This window comes from Diadema setosum, chromosome 1, assembly GCF_964275005.1.
Source record: "Diadema setosum chromosome 1, eeDiaSeto1, whole genome shotgun sequence".
Lineage (NCBI taxonomy): Eukaryota > Metazoa > Echinodermata > Echinoidea > Diadematoida > Diadematidae > Diadema > Diadema setosum.
This window is the reverse complement of record NC_092685.1, coordinates 35,423,418-35,447,311: the sequence shown is the minus strand read 5'-3', so window position 1 is coordinate 35,447,311 and position 23,894 is coordinate 35,423,418. Positions and strand designations below refer to the sequence as shown.

Sequence of the window (23,894 nt, the reverse complement as noted above, 5' to 3'; positions counted from 1 at the left end):
GATGTGATTAACGCACATGTGTTATACCTGCACTCCGCGCGCATTGCATTGCACCCCGTACCCATAGCACCAATGCGGATGCGTCGTGCGCCGCTTGCACTGCCGTGACATGGCGCGGCTACGAGAATCTACTAGAATGCTGGACCACTTCCATACTACTTAGCAAGGAGTATAGAGGCGCACACAGTGCGCCAAGAGGGTCTACTCTCGCGATTTTTCACGTAAACAGGTGTAGTACGCCATGGAGCCCAACGGCGGCCATTACAGGAAGCAAACCGCTGGGTTATCTCGAGTACGTGAGTTCTGCTTCCATTTAATTTTCTCATTTTTATGTAGGCAAACAGCAGTATAACATTGTTTAAGACCTCAAAATTCTATTTAGAATCATCATTTATGCCTAAAAATAAAAGAAAATGAAGAAATACCCATTATTTTCGAATCTGTAGTCCCTAAAAGTTCGAGCTATATAGGCCTACTGAAGCGGCCTTCTCTCTCCTTGCCTCCCTCAGTCTCTTTCTTTCTTTTGCTCCTGCTCTTTTGGCCTTATATCACACTTTTTTTTTTGGGGGGGGGGAGGAGGGGGGGGGGGACATGTTCCCCTGGAATTTTTCCGTTGATCATTCCCCCTTGGTTTTCAAATTAAGTATTCCTTATTATTCTTTTCTCTCTTTTTTTACACTTCGTTGATAGCGCTTACAAGTATCTGCACTGCGAACATGTTCAAAAGTATATACACATTTTTTATTGAAAATTCTCAAATACTGTATTGCACCAAAGGTGTGCATTACATCGTTGAATTTTAGTTCTGAAAAATCATAGGCTCCCTCCCCGGCCCCTTCGGTCCACCTCTCATAAACTTACACATTGAAGACGCGCATTTTAGCCATTTTCCTATGATATATATACATTTCATCTTCTTTTTTTTTATCAAAAATTGCAAATATTCCACCAAAGTGTGCACCAAATCGTCAAGTCTGAGAATACAAAATCTCCATCGTGAGGGAGGGAGACATCCTCTAATGAGTCCCCCCCCCCCCCCCCCCCCACCCCACCGCCCCGGCCGCATGTAAGGCGACCTCCAACAGTACAGAGTAGTGCTCAGAGTGCACCGTGAAGACCGACAGCGTGGACCAAGAGATAACAGACCACGATTCAGCCAATCACGCATTGTCCCAGAATATTTTCTCTTTGATTATAAACATTTTAGATACTCCACCTACAAAGTGGGCGCTGATCCAAGATTGTTGAATTTCTACATGAAAAAATCCAAGAGATCCGACGGGATTGAGAGGGCAGAGGGGTATAGACAAGTCCTCCTGGAGGTATTAAAATTTGCGGCCAAGAGAGACGATCTGACATGTGTATTGATGACAAAAAATATGTCATGACCACTTTACTCATGAATGTTAGGGCAAGAATAATAATAATAATAATAATAGTGAGACTCTTATAAAGCGCATATTTCTACCTAAAAAAAGATACTCAAGGCGCTATATAAACATTTGTTATAATCAATAAGAGACGTTGTTTTTATAGGCGGGGATCAGTAATGTGAAAATGTAAGGTGACGGCGACAAAATCACGATTAAATAAGATAACAATAAAAGAAGAAAAATTTCGATAATTACACACTTTCATTTCATTCATTTCATTTACTTCAGGGACCTGTCTTATAAAGACTCGTGACAGAAATCAATCACAAGTTTTTTGTGTGCTGCAATGCAAGTTGCGATTGATTTGGGGACTTGTGATTGATTTGAAGGCTTTATAAGAAGGGGCCCAGGACGGCATGACCAAAAGGGCTGTTATGCCCAAGTTCGCGCATCATATTAAACAATACGTACTAAAAATAATACCCTTCATCCGTTTGGTCCATATGTCAATTCAAGTTCAAATTCAAATTCAAATCCAAATTCAAACTCAACTTTCATTTCTTCAACAGAATGTACAAAAAATATGTGAAATTTGACATGCGTGTCGTTGAAAATAATATAGGGCCTACAGCAGTACAGCGACCTTGAGTACAGACAACACGTTCATGTTTATAATGTATGATCAGTACAAAAAAGACACATTTATAAAATTCATAACTTTTAAAAGTGCTAGTGAAAAGCTCACAAAGCGTATCTAGAGGTCTACATTACCCGATCCACGGTACCCCCCCCCCCATCAAAAAATAAATAGATAAAAAATAAAGATAACTCCAAAAGAAGAAATAAGTGTTTGCAGCTTTTCTGTTAATTATTGTTAGAAATGATAATTTTATTGACCGCCTACAATGATTTCTGTTGGTTGTTGTATATTAGTCTACATCGTTAACCAGGAGAAAAGTTGAGAGAGAGAGAGAGAGAGAGAGAGAGGGAGAGAGAGAGAGAGAGAGAGAAAGGGGGGGGGCTCTGAAGCTGTGAGCAATCTCATGGATACTAGTATCAAAGACCATGTTTAGGGCTCCCTATCATTAAATTTTGAGGGACTCAATTTTGATTGGATAATAAAGGGAATTTCTTCATTCATATTTCGTTTTTGAAGGGAATGATACTTCTTAAAATGTCGTAATGAGGTCCGAAGTACTTCTTTTACCCTAGTATGTCTCCATAAAAAGGAGAAAATGAAAGGAAGGCAGATATCTCTCCAAGGGTCACGTAAATACGCCCGCTAACGCTCGCCTTGCTTCCTAAATTAGAGATCAGCGGGCTCTTCAGTAACCTCGCATATCCATGGAGATACATGTAGTTTTCTTTTTTCATAAATAGTTGCGATATTTTCATGAATGAATGCTCATTTTATTTGAAAATAATATGTTTATTGTGTCTTGATAATTTTATAGTTAAGAATGTCCTTTGTGGCTTAACATGTAATTTATAGATCAAAACACAATTTCAGAAAGCTCGAGACTAAAAAGTTTTTCTCGATAAAAAAATTATCCAATCTCGCTCGACGACTGCTCTCTTTTTCGCGTAGGGAGCACGCTGGCTACTCATCCCGTTATGCCACGTCCGGCCGTCCCATGCCCGCACTCGAATAAATACAACACATGTGCATACATAATACAGTCGCTGCATACATGCAACTCGATAGGTGTTCCAGAATCCAGGTGCACACGCCGTGTTTGTTACTCCCATCATCAATTGTAACTTCTAACTGTTAGCTATATGCTCTTCTCAGTTTTTCCATCACACATTTCAGGATTGTGTAAGCCCTAATACCTAGGTCTAGTCGTGTGTTGTATTTATCGTAATATGTCGCATCGTTCTACAGTATGCGTTCAATGAAAGTTCACCCTTCGGCTTCGATCTCAAGGGAACTCGTCATCACCGAGCTTTTGCCGGTTGAACATCGACAGTGACTCTCGCCGCCGCCAAACGTCCTACCTAGCTGTGACATGACGATGTGTAACTTGTAAGCCCAGTGAGCTTCTTGAGGTGATCTCAGTTTGACTTGCCGATTTGGTCTGTTTTAAACAGATACCAACTTACAAAACACATCAGTTTTAGATGTATACTTATTTAGACCAAGCAGTGTGTTGCCTGAAAAACTGCACATTTTCAGAGGTGAGAGTCTATAACGGTTAACGTGTTTAGGGTTTCTAACTAGAATTCTAACTTATCTTATTCTAAGCTAGTGTAGGGCCTTAAGTGAAAGAGTTCTAACAGTGTTACAGTTTCTAATTACTGTTAGATCTAACACGTTTGTATAGTAGAGTCTATCATGATGTATTGTAGAGTTTGTTCTAACTTGCCTTGACCCTAACTGCGACCAGCAGCCCCATATGCATATGCATAGTGTAATGGGCTGGTCGCAGTAACCTAGACCCCTAACGAGTCGCGTTCGGCGTTCGAAGTTCAATGCTAGATTAATAATATTTAACGTTAGACAGATTTCTTAGTCTAACGTTGATTAAATTAGAATTCTAGACAATGAGGGTTTTTTCTTGAAAAATCAAAGACTAGAACTAGAAGAGTGTCTGCATTCAACAATAAGCAGTGGTTCTCTATTTCTATGCTGCCTTCAATTCTCTTTCTGTAGGCCTAACATTTAAACCTAAGGATCACTATCAGGCTATAAATGTCATTCCTTAACTTTGTTTATTATTCTACCAAAAAGGCTCTTTCAAGTGTAATTCAAACTTGGTTTTGAAAAGTTCAGTCACTCATTTGCTGATACTAGCCCTTATTTTTAAACTTTGAATAATGTTATGCTGGTGGATACATAAACTCTACTCCAGTACTAGTACAATATCATATGCTGGCCTGTAATACCTAACCTTCAGGCTTCACATGGCCATAGAGAGCCTTTAATTTCCTTCTATGATCAGTTGTTGATAATTATGGCAAAATGTATTCTCATGTCATGAAGCAATGTCTGAAGACAAGTATGTACCGTAGTGGGAAGGGTCATCATTTCATTCACCAAAGAATTTCTTTGAATATAAATATTTATATTTTCCAGGTCCGCATGTGTAGCATTTAACAGTCCACTCTATTTTGTTTTGCTTTTGACAGAAATACCATGGCAGTTATAGGACGAAAGAAGATCATGCTTGCCTACCAAATTCTTGCTGTGATTCTTATGACCACCAGTGCTCTGTTGTCCTTTGCCCAAGACTCGTGTACTTGGCAGATAGATGTTGTGCAATCACAGTTCCCATATCTGTTTGAAAATGTTATCCATAACCATGAGGATGGTCTACGTACCTTTGATGGAGCTGATGTCAGAAATCTACCAACACAAGTAAGACGTATACATAAATGTTAACCATAAATTTCTCCCCTTTAATATGCATATATGTGCAGTGTATTCTGTCATTGATATTGCCACCCTGTTACCATCTTTCAGGTGGTTTGCAGCAATGTGAAATAATCATCATGTCTTCATTTAATTACAGTAATTTTGATTGCTCAGTATTCGTTATTTCTGTTGCACAGAAAAGGTAACCTGCATCAGTCTGCCTCAAGCAGAGGAATTGATGTTCTATAAAAGTGGAAATTTTTGTGGTTTGGAAACTTTTGTGCATTTCACTTGACCAGAAACTAGCATTTAAATAGAAGTATGCAAATATTTTTGCTTGTTCTATGTACCACTAGAAATGTGATATCTTGATTCTGTGGAATTAAAAACACATGAAATTCATCTTACTTGACAGAGTGCAATTTAAACATTCATTTGCACAAGTACGTGAAACAGTACAATTGAAGTTGAGGATTAGCAAGACTCCTTCGATATTGAGCAAAACTGATATCGCACAAAGTGCTTGTAACTTCATTATCTTTTCAATGACATGAGAGGACACAATGTCATGGGGATATTTGATGCTAAATAAGTCAGCAAAAAAAAAAAAACAACAACAACAACAACAAAATATCGAGTAGCCCTCTATTGAGATGATGTGACTTCACAGTCACATGAAAAAAGCCACTGTGTTGAGGAGTCTGTTGATGCAATTATTCAAATTGTCTTAATGTCTTAAATATATGTATGTATTAAATAGTCTGATATTTTTACTGATATGGTGTGCTGCTGAGTGTTGCTTTTGTGCCACTGTCTTCATGCAACTTTACGTCCTCTCTTATTAACATATTGAAAGCACTACATCCACCCCCTTGTCAAATGATTGCATGCAGTAACAAATTTTCTGATTAACTGTCCAAAAGGTGAGAAATCTAACTTCTATTTATGCATCACTGTCTTTTCAGGAGCAGTTATGGTTGTATCCATACTTCCTGCATCTCCAAGTGCAATGTGATCTCTTACCGAATCCAGCAATGAGCAGAGCCTTGGTCTCGGTCGGATCTTATCCAAAAATTACAGTTTCACACCATGCGCACAAAGTTCAAGAAATTTTGTATGACACAGAGTCACATTATACTCTTGAAGGTGCCTTGGTAGACCTAAGTGGAGACTGTGAAGCTATGTTTTGTGTGCCAGTTTGGCTTTGTCCACTTCCACTTCCCTATGCGCCAGACCTTGTTTTTCACATATCAGCTGAGACAGTTGGCATGGATACAGATGTTGCTTCAGCAAGGTAAAGATATTATTTTGATTTGTTCCCTAAGTGCACTAATTTCATATATTGATCATTGGAAAGCTTTATCAATACAGTGATGAATAAGCAATGCGTTTGTTTCTTTCAAAGAAATGCCACTAGAGCCTCTTTTTGCGTGCGTAAAAACTGTCATTCTTATTTTTCCCCCTCATACTTAAATAACTGTATAATTTCAAGAAAATGAGGGATGCAATCTTGAGAAGCTGTGAGTCTTCTATAACAAATAACATGGCCTGTACCACTTCAGCTTGGTATAGGAGGCAAAGCGCATTTACTCCATAAGAATAAACAAAGATGCATATTTTCACCTAAGTTGAGCTTACTATCTGTGCAACAATTCACACTTTGCATTTAGCCTATAGAATAGCGTCTTCAAAATTATATTTGACTATGTATGAGAGAATGTGAATCAAGATAAAGATCCAGTGGGTCCAGTGCTCAATTGAGTATATCAAGTTCACCTTGTATGCATTCTTGCAGAAGAACAACATAGCACACTTACTCATAGGAGGCTTTTGGGACCTGCAGGGAAGCATGGTATCTTTCGTATTATTCTATCACACTTGTGATAACACCTGCCACGTTTGTAAAAAGTTTGACTGCATTTTTCAAAAAGAAGATCAAATTGTGAAAGCTGGCCCCAAATTTGGTCCTGGGCCCAAGGGGGCCACCCCTGGATCTGCCATAAACAAACTCAAAAGTGGACTTACTCTTATTGATCGTATGGTTTAAAAGAAAATTTTGAAAGATTCTTTAATTTGATGGTTCTGAGTCCTCTGAGGGCTACAAAGTGGAGCGTGGTGTCCATTTGTACAAACTATATTTCTATCAGTGTAGCCATGATGGCGGAGGTGTTTAGTGAAAATTTGACCATAAAATTTCAAGAAGATAAAAATGTGAAAATTTGCCTCCATGTTTGTCCCAATGCCCCCCCCCCCTCCATATGCCATGAGCAAGCGTGAAACTACATTCACAAATGTACTTATTTAAAGCACTAACTTAGCTCTGTCACTTCTTGTTCAAATTGAGATTCTATTACCATAGAGATTTTATGTGCTAAGTTTGTTAGAAAATGCATCATGAGGTTTTCAAGAATAGGCTGGAAATGTGAAAAGTTTACAAACAACAGACACTAAATGATGAAATCACAATATCTTACTCCAGTTTTTAGCTCAGATGAACTAAAGACATATTGCAAAATATCATTTAACCCCCTATCAGTTGCAAGAAATCACACGGCACTAATAATTCAAATATTTGTTTCTTTCCCCACAGGACACTTATTACTGTTGATGGATACAGTGATCATGATCCTTCAAACTATTCTTTGGTCTACACTCCTATGGGGAGGAAAGTGAAGTTACGGGACTTGTCCAGCTTACTCGGTGGTCAAGCTTACCCAGTGATGACCTTTCCAAGAACATGCCCTATTCAAGCATTAGCAGGATTTGTAAACAGAAGTTTAGTTTTGGTCAGCTCTGACTACTTTCAGCATATAGAAATTATTGAGGTAAGTTAGCAGCATATATATCAGCTCAAACTTTAAAGGCAACAGACATTTTCAATACAATGGACATTTAGATTTTGCACTCACTGTGTGCATCATAGTGGAAGTTATTGGCTAAGCCTAAAGATTTGTCACTCTGGTTAGACACATGGATTCAATGTTATTGTTAAACCCTATGCCCCCCCCCCCAAAAAAAAAAAAAAAAAAAAAAAAAAAAATCCCTGAGCCATATAAATTAGGAAGAAAAAAAAAATCATGGTGTTTGCATATAAGACGTGATCTGTTGATTGTGCTTCATCACAGAATATGCCTGTGAGAGTATTTGTATGGCTGAATAACCTGATATACTTTTTTTATTTCAGCCTGAACATGAACTCTCAGCTGCTTTAGAGTGCACAGAGGGGCTCGATTTGCCGATTAGACAAGCAGTGACATTCCCTGACCGTGTGGTGATCAACACTGCAGCTGGCTTGTATCAGATCTTTGGGAACTTTCATAAGGATGAAGATACTGATTCTAGCCAGGATGGTCTGAATTTTCACTTCATGGGTCTTCAGGAGTGCATTCAAAACCTCATAGTTCCACAACAAGAGAGACAGCGAAAGCAGTACTTACTGGCCATGACCCAAGATAAACAACGGCTGTATCTTGCAACTTTACAATTTGGTGAGTGCCATAAATAATTAAAATCATATTGATATGGTGACTTTTAAAATGTTCTACATTTTCTGTGTTGCAGTTGAACATTGTTGTGTAACAGAACAATACATTCAAACATTGCTTTACTAATTTTTTCAAGGGGGGGGGGGGGGTTAAGATCACCTTAGTTTAATGGCTGCAGCTTTGAGAAAATGTATGTAATAAATTTCTTAGAACACTCCTTTAGGGATGGCATGAATTCCACATGATCTTACTTTGCTTGGCAGATGTTTTTGTTGTACAGGTATTCTGAGAAAGAAATCATATGAATGCTTGAATTTTATTCACATAACCAATCATAAATTTTCTCTTCTTTTTATTTACATATTCTAGTGAAAAATGTAGACGGTTAACAAGACATCAGTAAGCTGCAATGGAAATGCATTTCAAATACAAAACAAGATAGATCCGAGGATGGATGGATGGATGGATGGATCTCTTATGTACTGTAAAGTTTATTTTCAACTCATCAATGATGAATGATCCTTTGAGAAAAATACTACAGCTGTATTTGAAACAATGAAAATATTACATTCTTAGTCTTCAGTAATATCTCTGCAGTATCATAAATATGCATACAATATTAAGTGATTGATTGACTTACATGTATTTCACAGGGATCCAGAGAGTTTTTGAAGAAGTAGTTGATGTCGGTGGTGGTAGAGCATGTGATTATCCTGGTAAGTTACAATTTTGTGAAGAAATAAGATTTAATGATTTTGTTATTGCTTCCAAAACTATACTAGTAACTAGAAAAGCACTCCGAGAGCGCAGACCTCCGCCAAGCAGTTACTTTCCACTAATGATCTTGCTCTTCCATAGAGATAAGTGATTTTCACCCACTAAAAAATCGCCCGATTTCCCAATATAGAAGCCTTTGTTACGTCATAAACCTTTAGATGCGCGGCGCGCCTCTCCCCAGCAGAAACTAGAGCACGCACTTTAGTGCGCGCATGCAAACCTCAAATACGCACAGCCTGAACTCCCAAGTTCAATGACCCTACCTGCCAAAATATCAAAATCCTTCATAAATTCCCCCAAAATTCTCGGATCACTACCAATTTAATCGTTTGTTACTCTTGTCATTTTCAACCTTTCCTGCAAGTTTCATCCCAATCCGTTAACTACTTTTTGAGTTATTTTGCACACGGACAAAAGAACAAACAAACCAACGGTAACGAAAACATAACCTCCTCCCTTGGCGGAGGTAATTAGCTACCCATGAGCACTGGTAGTCAATTCTTGATCATTGGACTGAAGATTGGTAATAAGCTGTATCTGGTCTTTGGTCCAATGATAAAAAACAAGCAGGCAGTGTTAGAAAAATCGTGCAATCACTTGGCCTGAAGAAGTCCACAGGAGTGGATGAAAGACAGCCAGCAAATCACTCAAGATTGTTAAAAGCCTGAATCTCCTATTGTGTGATCTCCTAAACTGATAAAAAGTTTTCTTCATCATTATAACACATGTTCTCAGATTGCAATATTGTTGGCATACCTTCTGGACTAATATTTTTGTCATCACCCAAATGAAATTGTGGATCACAGCATCATTTCACATTTCTTATGCATATGTGTCCATTTTAGAGCAAAATCAACAATTCCTGCACTGTTGTGGAAACATGTTTTTCCTTTAAGTTGGTTTATCAGAAATGAGTCAGTCAGAGATAGATCAGTCCATATATGTTTTTGACACTCAAAGTAGTAAACACTGTTGTTTCAAAAAAGTGAGATGGAATATCTCTAGATTTTTCAGATCTTTTTATTTAGAGTGTATATATGGAAGATCTACTGTAGATGTGGAGTTGTAATGCACAATTTGAACTTGCACGGAAGTAGCATCATCTTCCAGAGCAAAACATTTGCAATCTGACTTAGTTTTCTTTTAGTTTGTTAGGAAGACTGTTCACTATTAAAAAAAAAAGTGTTGATGTACAGAAACATAGCAATATTAAGTTGGACATACATGTATCTTTTTCTATTTCTATTTCTTGTGCAGAGATATATTGGCATCTCATGTGCTGATCTAAAATCGAGAAATGTAGGAAGCATTTTCTGTTGACAGCTGATAAAGGGAACACTGTCTTGCCCATAACAATCTCCTTGCTGTTATATCTCTGACATTGATGTCTTTTACCACATTGCAGTGAAGACACTCTCTGTCATGTTTCATCATATATGTAGCATTTGGCATGCATGAATGCAACATGTGTGTGTGACAGTGTTTGTATTTGGTCAGTTAGCTTGCATTGTCACCACTACTGTTATCTACTGAACCATTCAGACTAAAAGTACAAGATAAATTGCATAATGTGTCCTTTCCCCATATGCTACATGCACTCTGGCACAAACCTTATGGTATCATCAACCTTATATCAACATTAACATCACTTATTTTCTGCTTGATGTGTCATGGTCATAATATGTTTGTATTTAATCAGAGACAGCAGAACATTTTACAGTATGTGGGGAGGAGTTAGGCATTGTGATCATGGGGTCAAGGGGTAATGTCCCCACATTCCTTTTGATAAGAAGAATCTTGGGGTAGAACTCTCAGAAAATTTTGGGTTTTCTTCAGTTTTGTTATTTTTTCCCTCCAAAGAACCAAAAATGTTCCGCGGTCCCTGTATGTATGTATGTATTCTTTTCCTCCAGCTCTTCATGCTTGTGATATCATTGATGCTACTGTAAGTACAATGGATGCTGACACCCTCCTGGTGTTACTGAACATAGTCACTGAGTGGGATGATGTCTATTACCACCTGGTGCAATACCAAGGTGAGTATTAATTTCTTCAGCATCCCCAAAAGAAGTATGAAAATTTGCAAACATGCATTGTGCTTTTATAAACAGGTACTTAGAATTTATGTACTGTTTTCACCATCTATTCCTTTTAAAGTGTGATATTTGTATTCACTTGGAAAGAAATTGGAATCATTGTGTGCAAAAATTGCATATAAACTCTAGCATATCATCAATTATGTGAAGAAAGCAAATGTACCCAGAATTAAGCCATGGGAAAGACAAATCAAGCCAATTTAGGACTTGAAATATTTTGGGAATATAACCATTGTGATTATGACAACACTTACTTATTTGGGCTTACTTTATGTAGAGACATAAAGCAGTGCTTGTTTGTCCCTCCCCCTTCCATGGCCCCTGGTTGGTGTGCCCCTCTTAGACAAAAAAGAAAAGAAAAAGAGTTGAAAAACTCAACTAAAAAGTTGTATTGTGGAAACCATAAGTTGAACCAAAAATAATAATGCATGGAATAACCAGGCATTTTTTTTTTTTTTTTTGGGGGGGGGGGGGAAGTGTGTTAAATAGAATTACTATGTGAGACTATGAAGTAAATGTTGACTCCAAGTAAATATTGTATCAGGTAAAATTGTTCAAAGCATTCTGTCGTACTTAACAGACCATGATTGCTGCTCTACTTTACCATTTTTGTCAAGCCCACCGGAGGTGAGGGGAGACTAAGGGATTGCCTGCGGCATCTGTCCGTCCGTCCGTCGTCTGTCCGTCCATCCTTCATCCGTCTGTCCCTCCGTCATCCATCTGTCCGTCCGTCATCCGTCCATAACGCTACAAAAACTTGAATAACTCTTAACCGAGGGCTTCAATTTCAGTCAAACTTGGAGGGAAGAGTAGTTATACAAAGTTACATCTTAAGATCAAAGGTGACAGGCAGGGGTCAATGAACTTCAGGGCCCAATATTAAGTTTTTACGGCACATTTCGATTATGGCTCATAACTTTTGATCCATATGTCCGTTTGTGACCAAACTTGGCTGGTAAATGGCCCTTGGGGATTTGAAGGTCACCACAAGGTCAAAGGTTGTAGGCGGGGTTAATGAACTTCCGGGAGTTAGAAAAACATTAATCTCTTCTGTGCGAATGGGCAAGACACATTTTGGCACTTGCCTTATTGGCAATGGCATTGCATGAGAATGCCTGACTCAGACTATACATATTGTCAAAGGTTTCATTATGTATGTGTGTGTGTATGTGTGGTTTTTTTTTTCCAGGCTTACCCAATCTTGGAGAATGGCACCTGATTGGCATCTTTGCAGGAAACTTCACATGGAGAACACACACAGGTAAAATGGTTATATAATGCACCAATTTTTTTTTTTTTTTTTGTGTGTGTGTGGAAGTTTTCAAATAATTCTGAGACCTTAGCCCACATCTGCATATCATAATGAACTTAATAAGTTCTTGGTGCTAGAGGCCATTTCAAGCATGCTCATACACTCAACTGTGTTCTCTCAACTTCATATTGGTGTCAAACATACAGGAAGAAAAATATGGAAAACTATATAATATCAATTGAAAGAGAAAATGATGGTTGTTAATACAAGATATAGTTAGAGTCCTCTGGTGGATTACGTGATGTCACATAACACAAATATCTGTATACGATATGCATATCAATCATATCAGTTATTCAAAAGAAACTACTTAACGTGAGAAAAAATATGTATACTGTAAAAGTGGATATTTTCGCGTGACTAATTTTTTGCGCTCGGCCGGATAAAAAGAGTTTTGCGTGTTTTTATTTTCGCGGAATCAAGTCCTCAACTTCTGGAGCATATAGCACGCAAAAATATTTGCGTGCTTTTATTTTTGTGCTAGTTTCTCATTGCGCAAAATGCGCAATAATTTCAACACCGCGAAAATTTCCACTTTTACAGGAATCTGTATGGAAAGACAATCAGAGTTTTGAAATGATCATAGGGTAAGTCTTTCAATGGTGTTTATAGTCATAAGGTATAATGCTTACAAATATGAATGAAAACTGATAGATGCTTAGGACTGTGCTTAGGATCTAATTCATAAACCTATGGATGGGACTACAGTGAAATATGTATGCTTCTGGCATTGTTTGATCTCATGTAGATGTAGACCTATTCCGCTATCTGTAAACTGCAGAAGGGAATGCCAGTCCAAACAAAGTTGACAGGAAGGGAGGCATGGGACTGTGGGATGTTATATCAGAGTTTACAGGCTATAAAAAGATCTGTATAATACGATGTCATTGTCCAAGTTATTTCTGCTACAGATTATCCCCTAGATCGGTAATTGCAGCTAGGAAATTGCAGCAATTGCATCGATCGGCAGATTTAGGTTAGGAATCTTTGTTAAACTAGTGTATCATCATGAAATCTAATGTGGGTTTTTGATATTCATTAAGAATGTTCCAGTGCTCACAAGCAGTTTGTCAGAACATTATATTACTTAAATTTTCTAGACAAGTGCTGCAGCATATTTCACTGCAGTGACACATGTCACTTTTTTATGCTTCCGCCACAAAGTGGTGCCGGAGGCATTATGTTTTCGGGTTGTCCATCCGTCCGTGCGTACGTCTGTACGTCCGTCCGCATTCGTTTACGCGATAACTTGAGAAATATTGACTGGAATTTTACCAAACTTGGTCCAAGTATAAAATATGATGGGGCAATTATTTGATTAGATTTTGGGTAAAATCGGCCAAAGGTCAAAGGTCAAGGTCAAATCATGAAATTGTATCCGTTTACGCGATAACTTGAGAAATATTGACTGGAATTTTACCAAACTTGGTCCAAGTATGAAATATGATGGGGCAATTATTTGATTAGATTTTGGGTAAAATCGGCCAAAGGCCAAAGGTCAAGGTCAAATCATGAAATTGTATCTGTTTACGCGATAACTCAAGACTGGATCAAGTAAATTTCACCAAACTTTGTCCGAGGATGATGTATGATGGGACAATTACATGACTAGTTTTTTAGTGAAATTGGACAGAGGTCAAAGGTCAAAGATCAAGGTCAAATCCTAAAATTTATCAGTTTATGTGATAACTCAAAACTGGATGAAGCAGCTTTCACCAAACTTGGTCCAAGTATGATGTATGATGGGGCAATTAGTTGAGGAGATTTTAGTGACATTGGCAAGAGGTCAAAGGTCAAATGCTAAAAATGTTGCTATTTCCCCCATATCTATGCAATGCCTGAAGGTATTTACTGAAACTTAGTGTAGACATGTACTACTGCGTAAAGATTCTCCAGAGAGAGTTTCATGTCATAAGGTCAAAGGTTAGGTGAAAATGTAAACAATTTCACTTTTCTCGCAAATGGTTCAATGTATCTTCATGGAACTTGGTACATATGCATGTACTGACTGGCAGGGATTATCTAGGGAATTGGGTCATGGGTCAATAGTCAGGGGTCAAAGGTCAAGGTCAACTCCTCAAAATTTTACTGTTTCCCTCATATACTACCATAGTATATGCAGTGCTTGCATTATTAGTTTTAAAACTTAATATTTACATGTATTACCTAATGGAGATTTTCTGGGAAATTTCCAGCCAGAAGGTCAAAGGTCAATGGTTAAGGGTCAAAGGTCAGGTTTAAATGAAAAAAAAATCTATTTTGTACTGTAATTACACTCTTTCTTCATACCTTGAAAATTACTCAATGCATAAACATATAACAGGGTCGGTCAGAAGTCAAGTAAAAATCCTCAATTCCCCAAATATGTGTACCTGCACTGTTAGACAATTATAGCAGACCCAGTTTGAGGAAAGTGAACATTCAAGACATTTCTGACAAACCTGTCATATGAATATTTTGCCAGTTATGTGAAACTGTCATTACACATTGTGAAGACATTGTACTATACAACTATTGGGAGAATCATGCATTATGGCGGAGGCATCAGTCGCCATAGCAACATTTCTAGTTTATCTCTAAAAAGAATAGGATAGTTGAATCATCCACAGAGTGGAAGGAAGCAGTATGTGGTGTAGGCCTAATCCCAGTAAATCGAGACAATTAGAAATGGAGAAAAAAACAAAAATGAAGTTCTGTAAAAGAAAGACCTTCATTTTTAAGTCCAAACAAACTGGACAACTTTTCGAAGAAACTTCTGAAGCAGGGTCATTTATCTACCATGCATACTGCCAATTCAGAGGTTTGAAGAGAGTGTACCATAATTCAGAGGTTTGAAGAGAGTGTACCATAATTCAGTGTGAAACTTACGTTACCTCATTGGCTTTAGATTTACTTACATATAAAGAGTCAGTCTTACAATTTTTGCATATGATTTTAATTGTTAACTACCTATCAAAGTACCCCTTAAATCACCTGTGCATCATTGTATAAATGTCAGGCTAATCCTTGAAATTGTGAAATGCAATGCAAGGTTTATCTTTTAAGATAATGCCACAAACAATTTTGTTTATAGTAAAATGTAAGTTTACATTAATCTCTAGACAATGGTCATATTTTAGTTTAAATTACAAAATATTATCTTCTTAATTACGAATTATTTGACAAAAAATGTTGATGAACTTTACATTGCGTAATGCATGAAAAACCATTGTAGAATAGTAACGTAAGTTTCGAATTGATGTAACTTAAGTTTCCAATTCCCAAGGTGTGATAAAAACAACTTCAACAGCAAAATGCTTAACACTATATTTTTAGTGATGTGTTTCTAGTACGACAGTCATATTTCATAACCTGAATTACAAGTGTATGACTATATCATTTTAAAACACAGAGCAAATCACTCATTACCAAAATACTTTTTTTTTTTTTTTTAGGAAAACAAACAATTGTTTCCGAATTCTAGTCACATTTAAAAATCCAAATCAGTGACCACGTGTTAAATGGTAGGGAAATATTTTATCTAGGTAATTCAATGACGATCTTGGCTAACTTAAAGTTAGTTCAAACGTTTTACAAAACATGAAAAACCACTAGAGAATAGTGGTAACGTAAGTTTCGAATTCTAAAGAATTGGTAGAACAACTTCAGCAACAAATTCTTAACATGAACAATATTTGTTTTCTTTTTGGTGTATCTATAACAACAGGCTTACGGCTTTACCTGGGTTTAAAGTTTCTTAATAGAACAATTTACACTGTAAAAAGACATTCTAACAACATGCAGGAACACATCATATATCCAGGAACATATCCAGGAACAAAAACACAGACTTTTTTGTCTTAAGTTACTATGTTAACTTGTTACCCTTTTATAGTTTGAAGTCATTTGATTAAGCAATAATATTGATATATTTTATTAGCATAAATGTTAAAATTCGTCATCAAATAAAGAGCAGCAAACATTTGAGGGTAAATCATAACCTAATTTACGTAAGTTTCAAATGTACAATTGAGATGTAAACAACCTTGTCAAACAGCAACTACAGCACACAGTGCGACTTATTTACTGTATATATCCAGCAAGGGCAATTTCAATATTATCGTAAATATGTTATAACTGCAAGACACGTTAGCATACTGTACAGCAGCATATTTCTGTGACGTGTTTCTGTAAAAGTGCAAAGTCAACATTCTTTTATCAAATCACGCATGTTTCGTTTTCTTATTTCAAACATCATAAAATCAATCAGATTATCTAACAATATGATTTCGCGTGATTCAGCTACTGTACATCGCAAACTGTACAAATTTAGATATATTCCAGATAGTTCATCAATACAATTTAACTTTAAGTTTATGTACAACATCTTGCCAATACCAGCTATAATCTTTTGAAATGGAAACTAATAGAAACAGATGTATGGCATTATTTTGACCAAAAAAGAGATATAATACATGTATTTTTCATGTGCCATTCAGTAAACTCATTCTGGAAAACTTTAGAAATGCTTATACGCAATATCTTATGTTAGGATTTGTGTTTACACCTCGCTATGCAGTATACAACTTAGGGACAAACGTTAATAATATAGAAGATATAAAACTGATAATTAATGATGCACTATTGTCTATTTATAAGGTCACATTTGTTCACATCACAAACAGCAGAGTGATAGAAAATGTCATCAGAAGATATTTAGCATCATTATTGAAAATCTGTTTAGAAATAGAAATGAGCAAAAATCAGTCATCTAGTAGAGATATCAATTTATGGCAAAGGGTTTGCGAATTGATATAACACTTATATTTTTTTATTGTATTATTTCAATTAACCAATACAAAAGATCTAAAAAGTTTTATAATCATTTGCCTTTCATGTTTAATGTTAAATGTTGTGCAACCCGTACCGCCCAAAAACGGGAAAACAAACGGCAAAAAAGGGAAACGGGAAAAAATGGCTTCCCCCCGCGAAGGTCAGATCTGGATACGCCACTGTCAGTTATATCATGGACCTACTACACATATGGACTATGAACGGAGGTCTTTCTTTGATCCAATGTTCACCACCGCCACCTGGTTATGTGCATCTTAAAGAATACATTCAGACGTTTGGACAATGACGATTGTGTAATCGTGCATCATCACTGACAAGAGAACTGTTTCCCTCATTTCGGTCCTATTTAGTTGAGGTGCCTTTTCAGACTCAACTGCCTTTAAATAAACACCAATGATGGGGAGCAGCAAACCTCAAACAAGGACAGATTTTGCATCACAAAATATTGGTAATTACTGAAGCGGACACTTGCGGCCACGCATGTAACATCCCTGAATGGTAACAAAAACGTGTCGTCTACCAGCCGTTACTGTCCATGTTTACTCTAAAACAATGTGCGACAAATGGGACAAAATTGATTACAAAATACAGTCAACCTATACTAATTATTTGCTTTTTCTTGTGAAGTACTTGTATTTCGCAAATTAAATTGCTTTAGCGATGATTTGGCAATAGACACCACAACTGCACATGAATTTTTCTTGATTTAAGTGAGTTATTATCTTCTGCGTACATGTATGTAGTTTTTAGATTTCTCAAAGCGCCGTATTGCTTTTATCCAGGTTGGCTGTCGGTGGACAAGTCTGGATCAAAGCAGGAAAGCATGTTCAAAATGTTTTTGTGACGCTTTTGATAGAAACAGGTGCACGAATTAATTAACAAGCGATGAATGTCCATGTGTAGGAGGTCCATGGTTATATGGTAAAAAGGGGTACTAGGTCACATTGACCCGTATTTGATGCAAATTGGCAGGTCTTTGATTGAACATATAAAGACAAAACATTCAAAAAAATAATGAAACTTACGTTACCAATGATATAAGGTGAATGTGGCAGAAAGTGAAATACTTTATAATTGCCTGTACAATCTTAAAAGACCAAGAATTGTGCTTTATATCTATCAGCTCATTTTCTATATATTTTTGTCCCAATTCAATAATAGTAATTAAACAATGACACGAGATGAAAAAATCACACGACAAAAATGAAACTTATGTTACGTCGAAATCAAGTATGATATCGAAGACCTAGTTAATCATATTTTCGAACTTAATTATGTTCCACATTATAAGCATGGCACAATTAAACCACAAAGATGCATACTTTACGAAATACAATACGTGACTGTGCAATGTGAATCTATCTATGCAGCATTAAAAAATGAAAAAAAAAACATGCACATCAACGTGAAAGTGAAAGTGACGAAACTTACATAACATTTTACATCCATTGGAATGTTGCAATCTGACTAACACTTAAGATAGACCAATTTATTTACTATTATTATGGTAATTAGGCATGTCTCAGTTGTAAGTAATGGGAAACTGATAGTAATACTGAATTGAATAGCAATAAATGAAGCAAGAACTTACCAGAAACAGTATTGCGCTTGAATCTAAAGCAGCATAAAGCACACACAGACCACCATGACAGGTCAGAAAATGAGGTTGGTATTGTCTTTGAGGGTTTTTTTTTTTTTTTAAATGTAGATGGCATATTTTCCTTTTGTTTAGGGGTTATGATTGAGTGAAATTTGTGAAATATAAGGCAAGTATAAAATGATGGTAACATAAGTTTCGTAACGTAAGTTTTGCATGGCACTCTGACATTGTCTTCCTGCAGAACTGATAGTAAGAATTTTCTAATTTGTTCTCGCAAACTATATTGTAGTTGAGGACCTTTCAGTCGAAGCTCATTATGGCTAAACATTTATCCGTTGAGGTACTAAGTACTAAGTAACGTAAGTTTTACATCTTAACAAACGAAATATACTTTCAGTAACGTAAGTTTTACGCCTTTAAAAACGAAATATACTTTCTGCTGATTGTGTTAATAATTCGGACAAAACATTAATTTATGGGGTGAATGATAAGTGGGTGGGTAAAATACTTCTCGAATGGGACTGATCTGCCTTATTTCCGTTGTATTTAACATAATTAAGAATTGGGCCCCATCTAGAATTATTACGGTAACGTAAGTTTCATGACATTTGGCGACAAGATGTGAATGGGAAAATTTCAGGGAAGAGAAAGTGTATCCAGGATCTTATTTTGTTTTCTGCTTTGATATATATTTCCTCTCATTTTAAAAGTTGAATTGACAAATTATGAAGAATAATAATGACGCGGCAAGTCGCTATGTACAAAATACCGATCTAGCGACAGGCTACATTCACCAAACCAACTTTTTTTTAGATATCGCCACTGAAAAAAAAAAAACATGTTTGAGATTAATTGTTTATAAAAAAAAACTTACTCATATATGAATGGACTATAAGTATAAAACATCTTCATGTCACCTCAATATTGTTTTGCTTTCCTTTTAGCACTCTCATTTTAACCGACATTTTTTAGCGCAACTTGTCAAGTGACGCGATTTACTGGGATTGGGCCTGTAATCACTTTCAACTTGGGGGCAGACTTTGGTTCCTTTCTTGTTCTAAATCTAGCCGGTTATCTTTCAAAGCTTGCTCTTCCTAGCCAGTAGCCACATACCATGCAACAGTTTGAGCTATCTTTCACTCTTATGTGATGGTCTTGCGATCTTTTATCTCTATAGACTTCGATGAAGCCCACAAATGGAGAGATATTCCAGTGCTCAAAACCCACGGCCCAAGGCATGACCTACCTATATCTGAGTACCAGGATGTAGCCAACATTAATCTCAAAATGTCTGGTCTGTCATTCAGTGGATACGTCTCTGAGCATCTGTTTCTTTGGGGCAATGCTCTTCTTCATAGGTGTGTATGAAACTCCTTTCTGTATCCAAACCATGATAATACCTTTGCTGAGCTGTAATGCTGATTAACAAAAAAATTGTAAAACTAAAATGTCAAGTCATAGAGATTGCTTGATTTTCCTTAAACAGGTGTGAGCATGGGAAAACATAGATTTAATCATGCCTTTCAAATCAGGTTGTTATCAACCTACAGTGAAATTATATTATGACATGGCCTGCTCATGTACATCATGTTTTTTTCTTTGTTTTAAGCATATACATCAAACTATGAACTTCTTTGCTCTTGTTGGTTATGAAGGCATTGTTGAAGGCAGAAAAATTTATTTGTGTGTTATTTGACATTACATAACACCTAAAGAGATCCTTGTCATTTGATTGGTCGTTTGTCCCATTTTACTATTACGTCACCATTTGTGCAATTGTGGCTCCATGTACCGTGCAATCTTGGATCCATACTATTTGCTCCATTTGCATACACGCCAAGAGCCCAGCACACTATGTATGTAAAACGCCTACATTTGCAGTGTGCATGCAATCAAGCATATTGACTGACAGTGCACTAGCGTGTAGTTCTCATCACTCTTTTGATCTCAGGTCTTGCACATTCTCCCTTGTTTCGAAATTCATAAAACATCAAATGACAAGGATCTATTTTTAGGTGTTATATAAAACAAATATTAAATGATTTTCATTCATACAAAGGACAGAGTATTTCATTCGGTGAAAGATGAAATTATTGATCCATCCAACTCGGCTGCACCTCATTAAATGGATCATTTCATATTTCACCTAAAAAACAAGGCTCAATACCAAATGTAACTTTCTTGATTAGGTTTTTTGCATTACGTATTATAGATCATATTGCATATGCATGCAATACATAAAAAAAAACAACTTATCATTACAATACTTGAAAACAAATATAGGCATCAACATTTTGCAATGTTGCTGTAATAGTGCGAGTGCAGTGATTCAATGATGAAACCAAACATGTGTGCAGGTAACATGACACACATCCTAAGTTCATCATCCAAGTGTAGCTTCACATAAGAGCTGCAACAATGATTACTGCATCAAGGATCAAGAAACATCATCGCTTGTCGACTCACCAGTGGTGCTTGAAAAAGAATCTGCTAACTGTGCATGGACTACTTCTGTCTGACGTCTTAGAAAATTTAGTCCTCAAAAGGCAAATAAACTGCACAAGAGCTGCGTTCCCATGTTGCTCTCTCTTCTCCAGCTGCCAAGATGTGTCTCACTCTAATCCTGATTTACACAGTCCCCATATACACATATACTCTCTCTTGCATGGAAGTGTCCCCCATTACCCCATTAACAAACTAATGTAGATTTACATGGGTGTGTCTCCCACAAGCCATGTCTACATGTATAACACATAACAACCACCTGTGGCAAATTACAACCACTTTGGTTACTAGGGGAAGTGTGGGAGAGTTGAGCCACTTTTTACATTTAGTGATATTGTTCAATAACTGTACACAATTTATGGATTATTTGTTCGCTGGTATATACTACAACTATTCAGGCATAAAATGATAGCCCAATAAGACACCTAGCACAAACAACTTGGGGGTGACACTTCAACAAAAATATTTTGCAAAATGGCTCAAGTCTCCCTTGATGTGGTGAGAGTTGAGCCACGAGGTTGGGAGAGTTGAGCCACTATGCTATAGGCCCTACATATCATATTAAGAAGTACAGGCTTATGAAAGAAAATGACTATGGAAACCTATCTAAGGAAAGATGGTGTAATGGTAACAGAGGGGGCGGGGCATCTGTTTGACTTACGGGTCATCGGATGGATAATGTGGATGTTGTTGGGGTCCAGCTACGATCACATGATCAGGATTTCTAGATGCACCCTGACTGGATTTGCGTAATAAGTCAACTGTTGGTGTTAGGAAGAAGAAACCGCCTGTAGGGCGTCACCCCTGGCGAGAACACCACATGCCTTTCCAATATTCCTCACCTCATCCAATTGCAGACCCATTTCTTTGACCAAAAAATGACACTCATTGAGCCACTTGAAGGGAGGGTTGAGCCACTTGAGGGCTGAGCCATTGGAATACAGGGTTTAGCCATGGCACAACTCTCCCTCGACACGTTGGCACAACTCTCCCCACAGTCGCCATTTAAACTAACCCTCAAAACCTACGAAAATGACCACAACAAACATGTTGAAATTTGCTGAAAGAAACAAATGATATACAGACTATCTGCTAATCCAACTGATTCGCACTTATCCTCTACCATAGGTGTGAGAGAAAACCACATATCTGACAAGTGGACATTCACTTTTGGTGACCAAAAATGGTTTTTCTTTGACTATTTTGTCATGCTTCGTCCAACGTCGCTGCCTCATACACTGGAATATAGTTAATCATAGGCATGAACAAGAAATGGCAGCAGCTGACTGCTGTCAGTCACTATGAAGATGTAAGGTGGCCTGGATCAACTCTCCCAGTGGCTCAACTCTCCCACACTTCCCCTACTGTCCTTATATTCCTAAAATATTCTTTGCTAGTATGCATAGCACAGGGCTGAACATTGGCAAAGCTCCTTTTCATGTGTCAATGTACACCACCTTCAATGGCACTACAGACCATGGCATTTGTATATATGTGACCCGCCACAACAAAAGGATCCTAAAGTCACTGACGGCTGAGCTGAGAAAATCGAGGTTGAAATCGCACATCATCAAAATTGGTCAAAACAATCGGATTTCTGTTTTTGGCATAATTACCTCCACCAAGGAAGGAGGTTATGTTTTCATTACCGTTGGTTTGTTTGTTAGTTAGTTTGTTTGTTTGTTTGTCCGTGTGCAAAATAACGCAAAAAGTTGTGCAGGGATTTGGATGAAACTTGCAAGAAAGGTTGAGAATGACACAAGGTAGTGATCTGGAAATTTTCATGGATTTTATGAAGGATTTTCGATATTTTGGCAGGAAGGGTCAATGGCCTTGGGAGTTTAAGCAGCGCATTTTTGAGGTTTCATATGCACACTAAAGTGCGTGCTCTAGTTTCTGCTAGGGCGAGGCGTGTCGTGCAGCTGAGGGTTTATGACGTAACAAAGGCTTCTATATTGGGAAATTGGGCGACTTTCAGGGTGGAAATAGATTAGTGGTGGAAATGAGCTGCATGCTTGGCGGAGGTCTGTGCTCTCAGAGTGCTTCTCTAGTTTTGTAGTGTGATGTTTTGTCTGTCATCCGCCGAAATTTCGAACCTAAATGATAAACGGAAAGGCAAAAAATCAGCGTTTTTCTGGGCCTGATTTTCCAACTTTCAATGTAACAGAAATGTGTCCGAAGATTTGGATTTAGCGCTGCAGTTGGACTCCGCCCCTAGCAACGACGGAGTGATCTTATTGGTCAGTGCTAGGCATCCTGATTACTGATTGGTCGTGCGTAGACTGCTGGCGCTAAGCTTTAATGAACATCACGGAGGTCGCTAGGAGCATACCGTCTATTGTCAAGCGGTGAAAAATGTCTCGCCTCCCCATGATCATGATAGCGTCGGAAGAATTAACTTTGAAGGCGTTTTTCTCGAAACTGATTTCATAAACCACTTGACATGCACTAATAAATCATTGATATCTCTGCAACCGAGTACTGTTATGAGTTGTGCTATATATGAAATCAAAATAGAAGAGTAAGGGAATAATGTCATGCCATTTTCAGAAACTTGT

The 23,894-nt window shown here is 37.3% G+C and overlaps 1 protein-coding gene across 1 annotated transcript in view; it reads left to right on the top strand.

Moving 5' to 3' along the window:
* The first annotated feature begins 12,282 nt into the window (after positions 1 to 12,282).
* Positions 12,283 to 23,894, top strand: part of LOC140232964 (cation channel sperm-associated protein subunit gamma 1-like) — a 28,798-nt gene continuing 17,186 nt past the window's right edge. The window contains exons 1-2 of the mRNA XM_072313106.1: positions 12,283 to 12,347; positions 20,009 to 20,189. Of these exons, the coding sequence (XP_072169207.1) occupies positions 20,119 to 20,189 (71 nt within the window). The 5' untranslated portion in view covers positions 12,283 to 12,347; positions 20,009 to 20,118. The remainder of the gene's footprint in view (positions 12,348 to 20,008; positions 20,190 to 23,894) is intronic.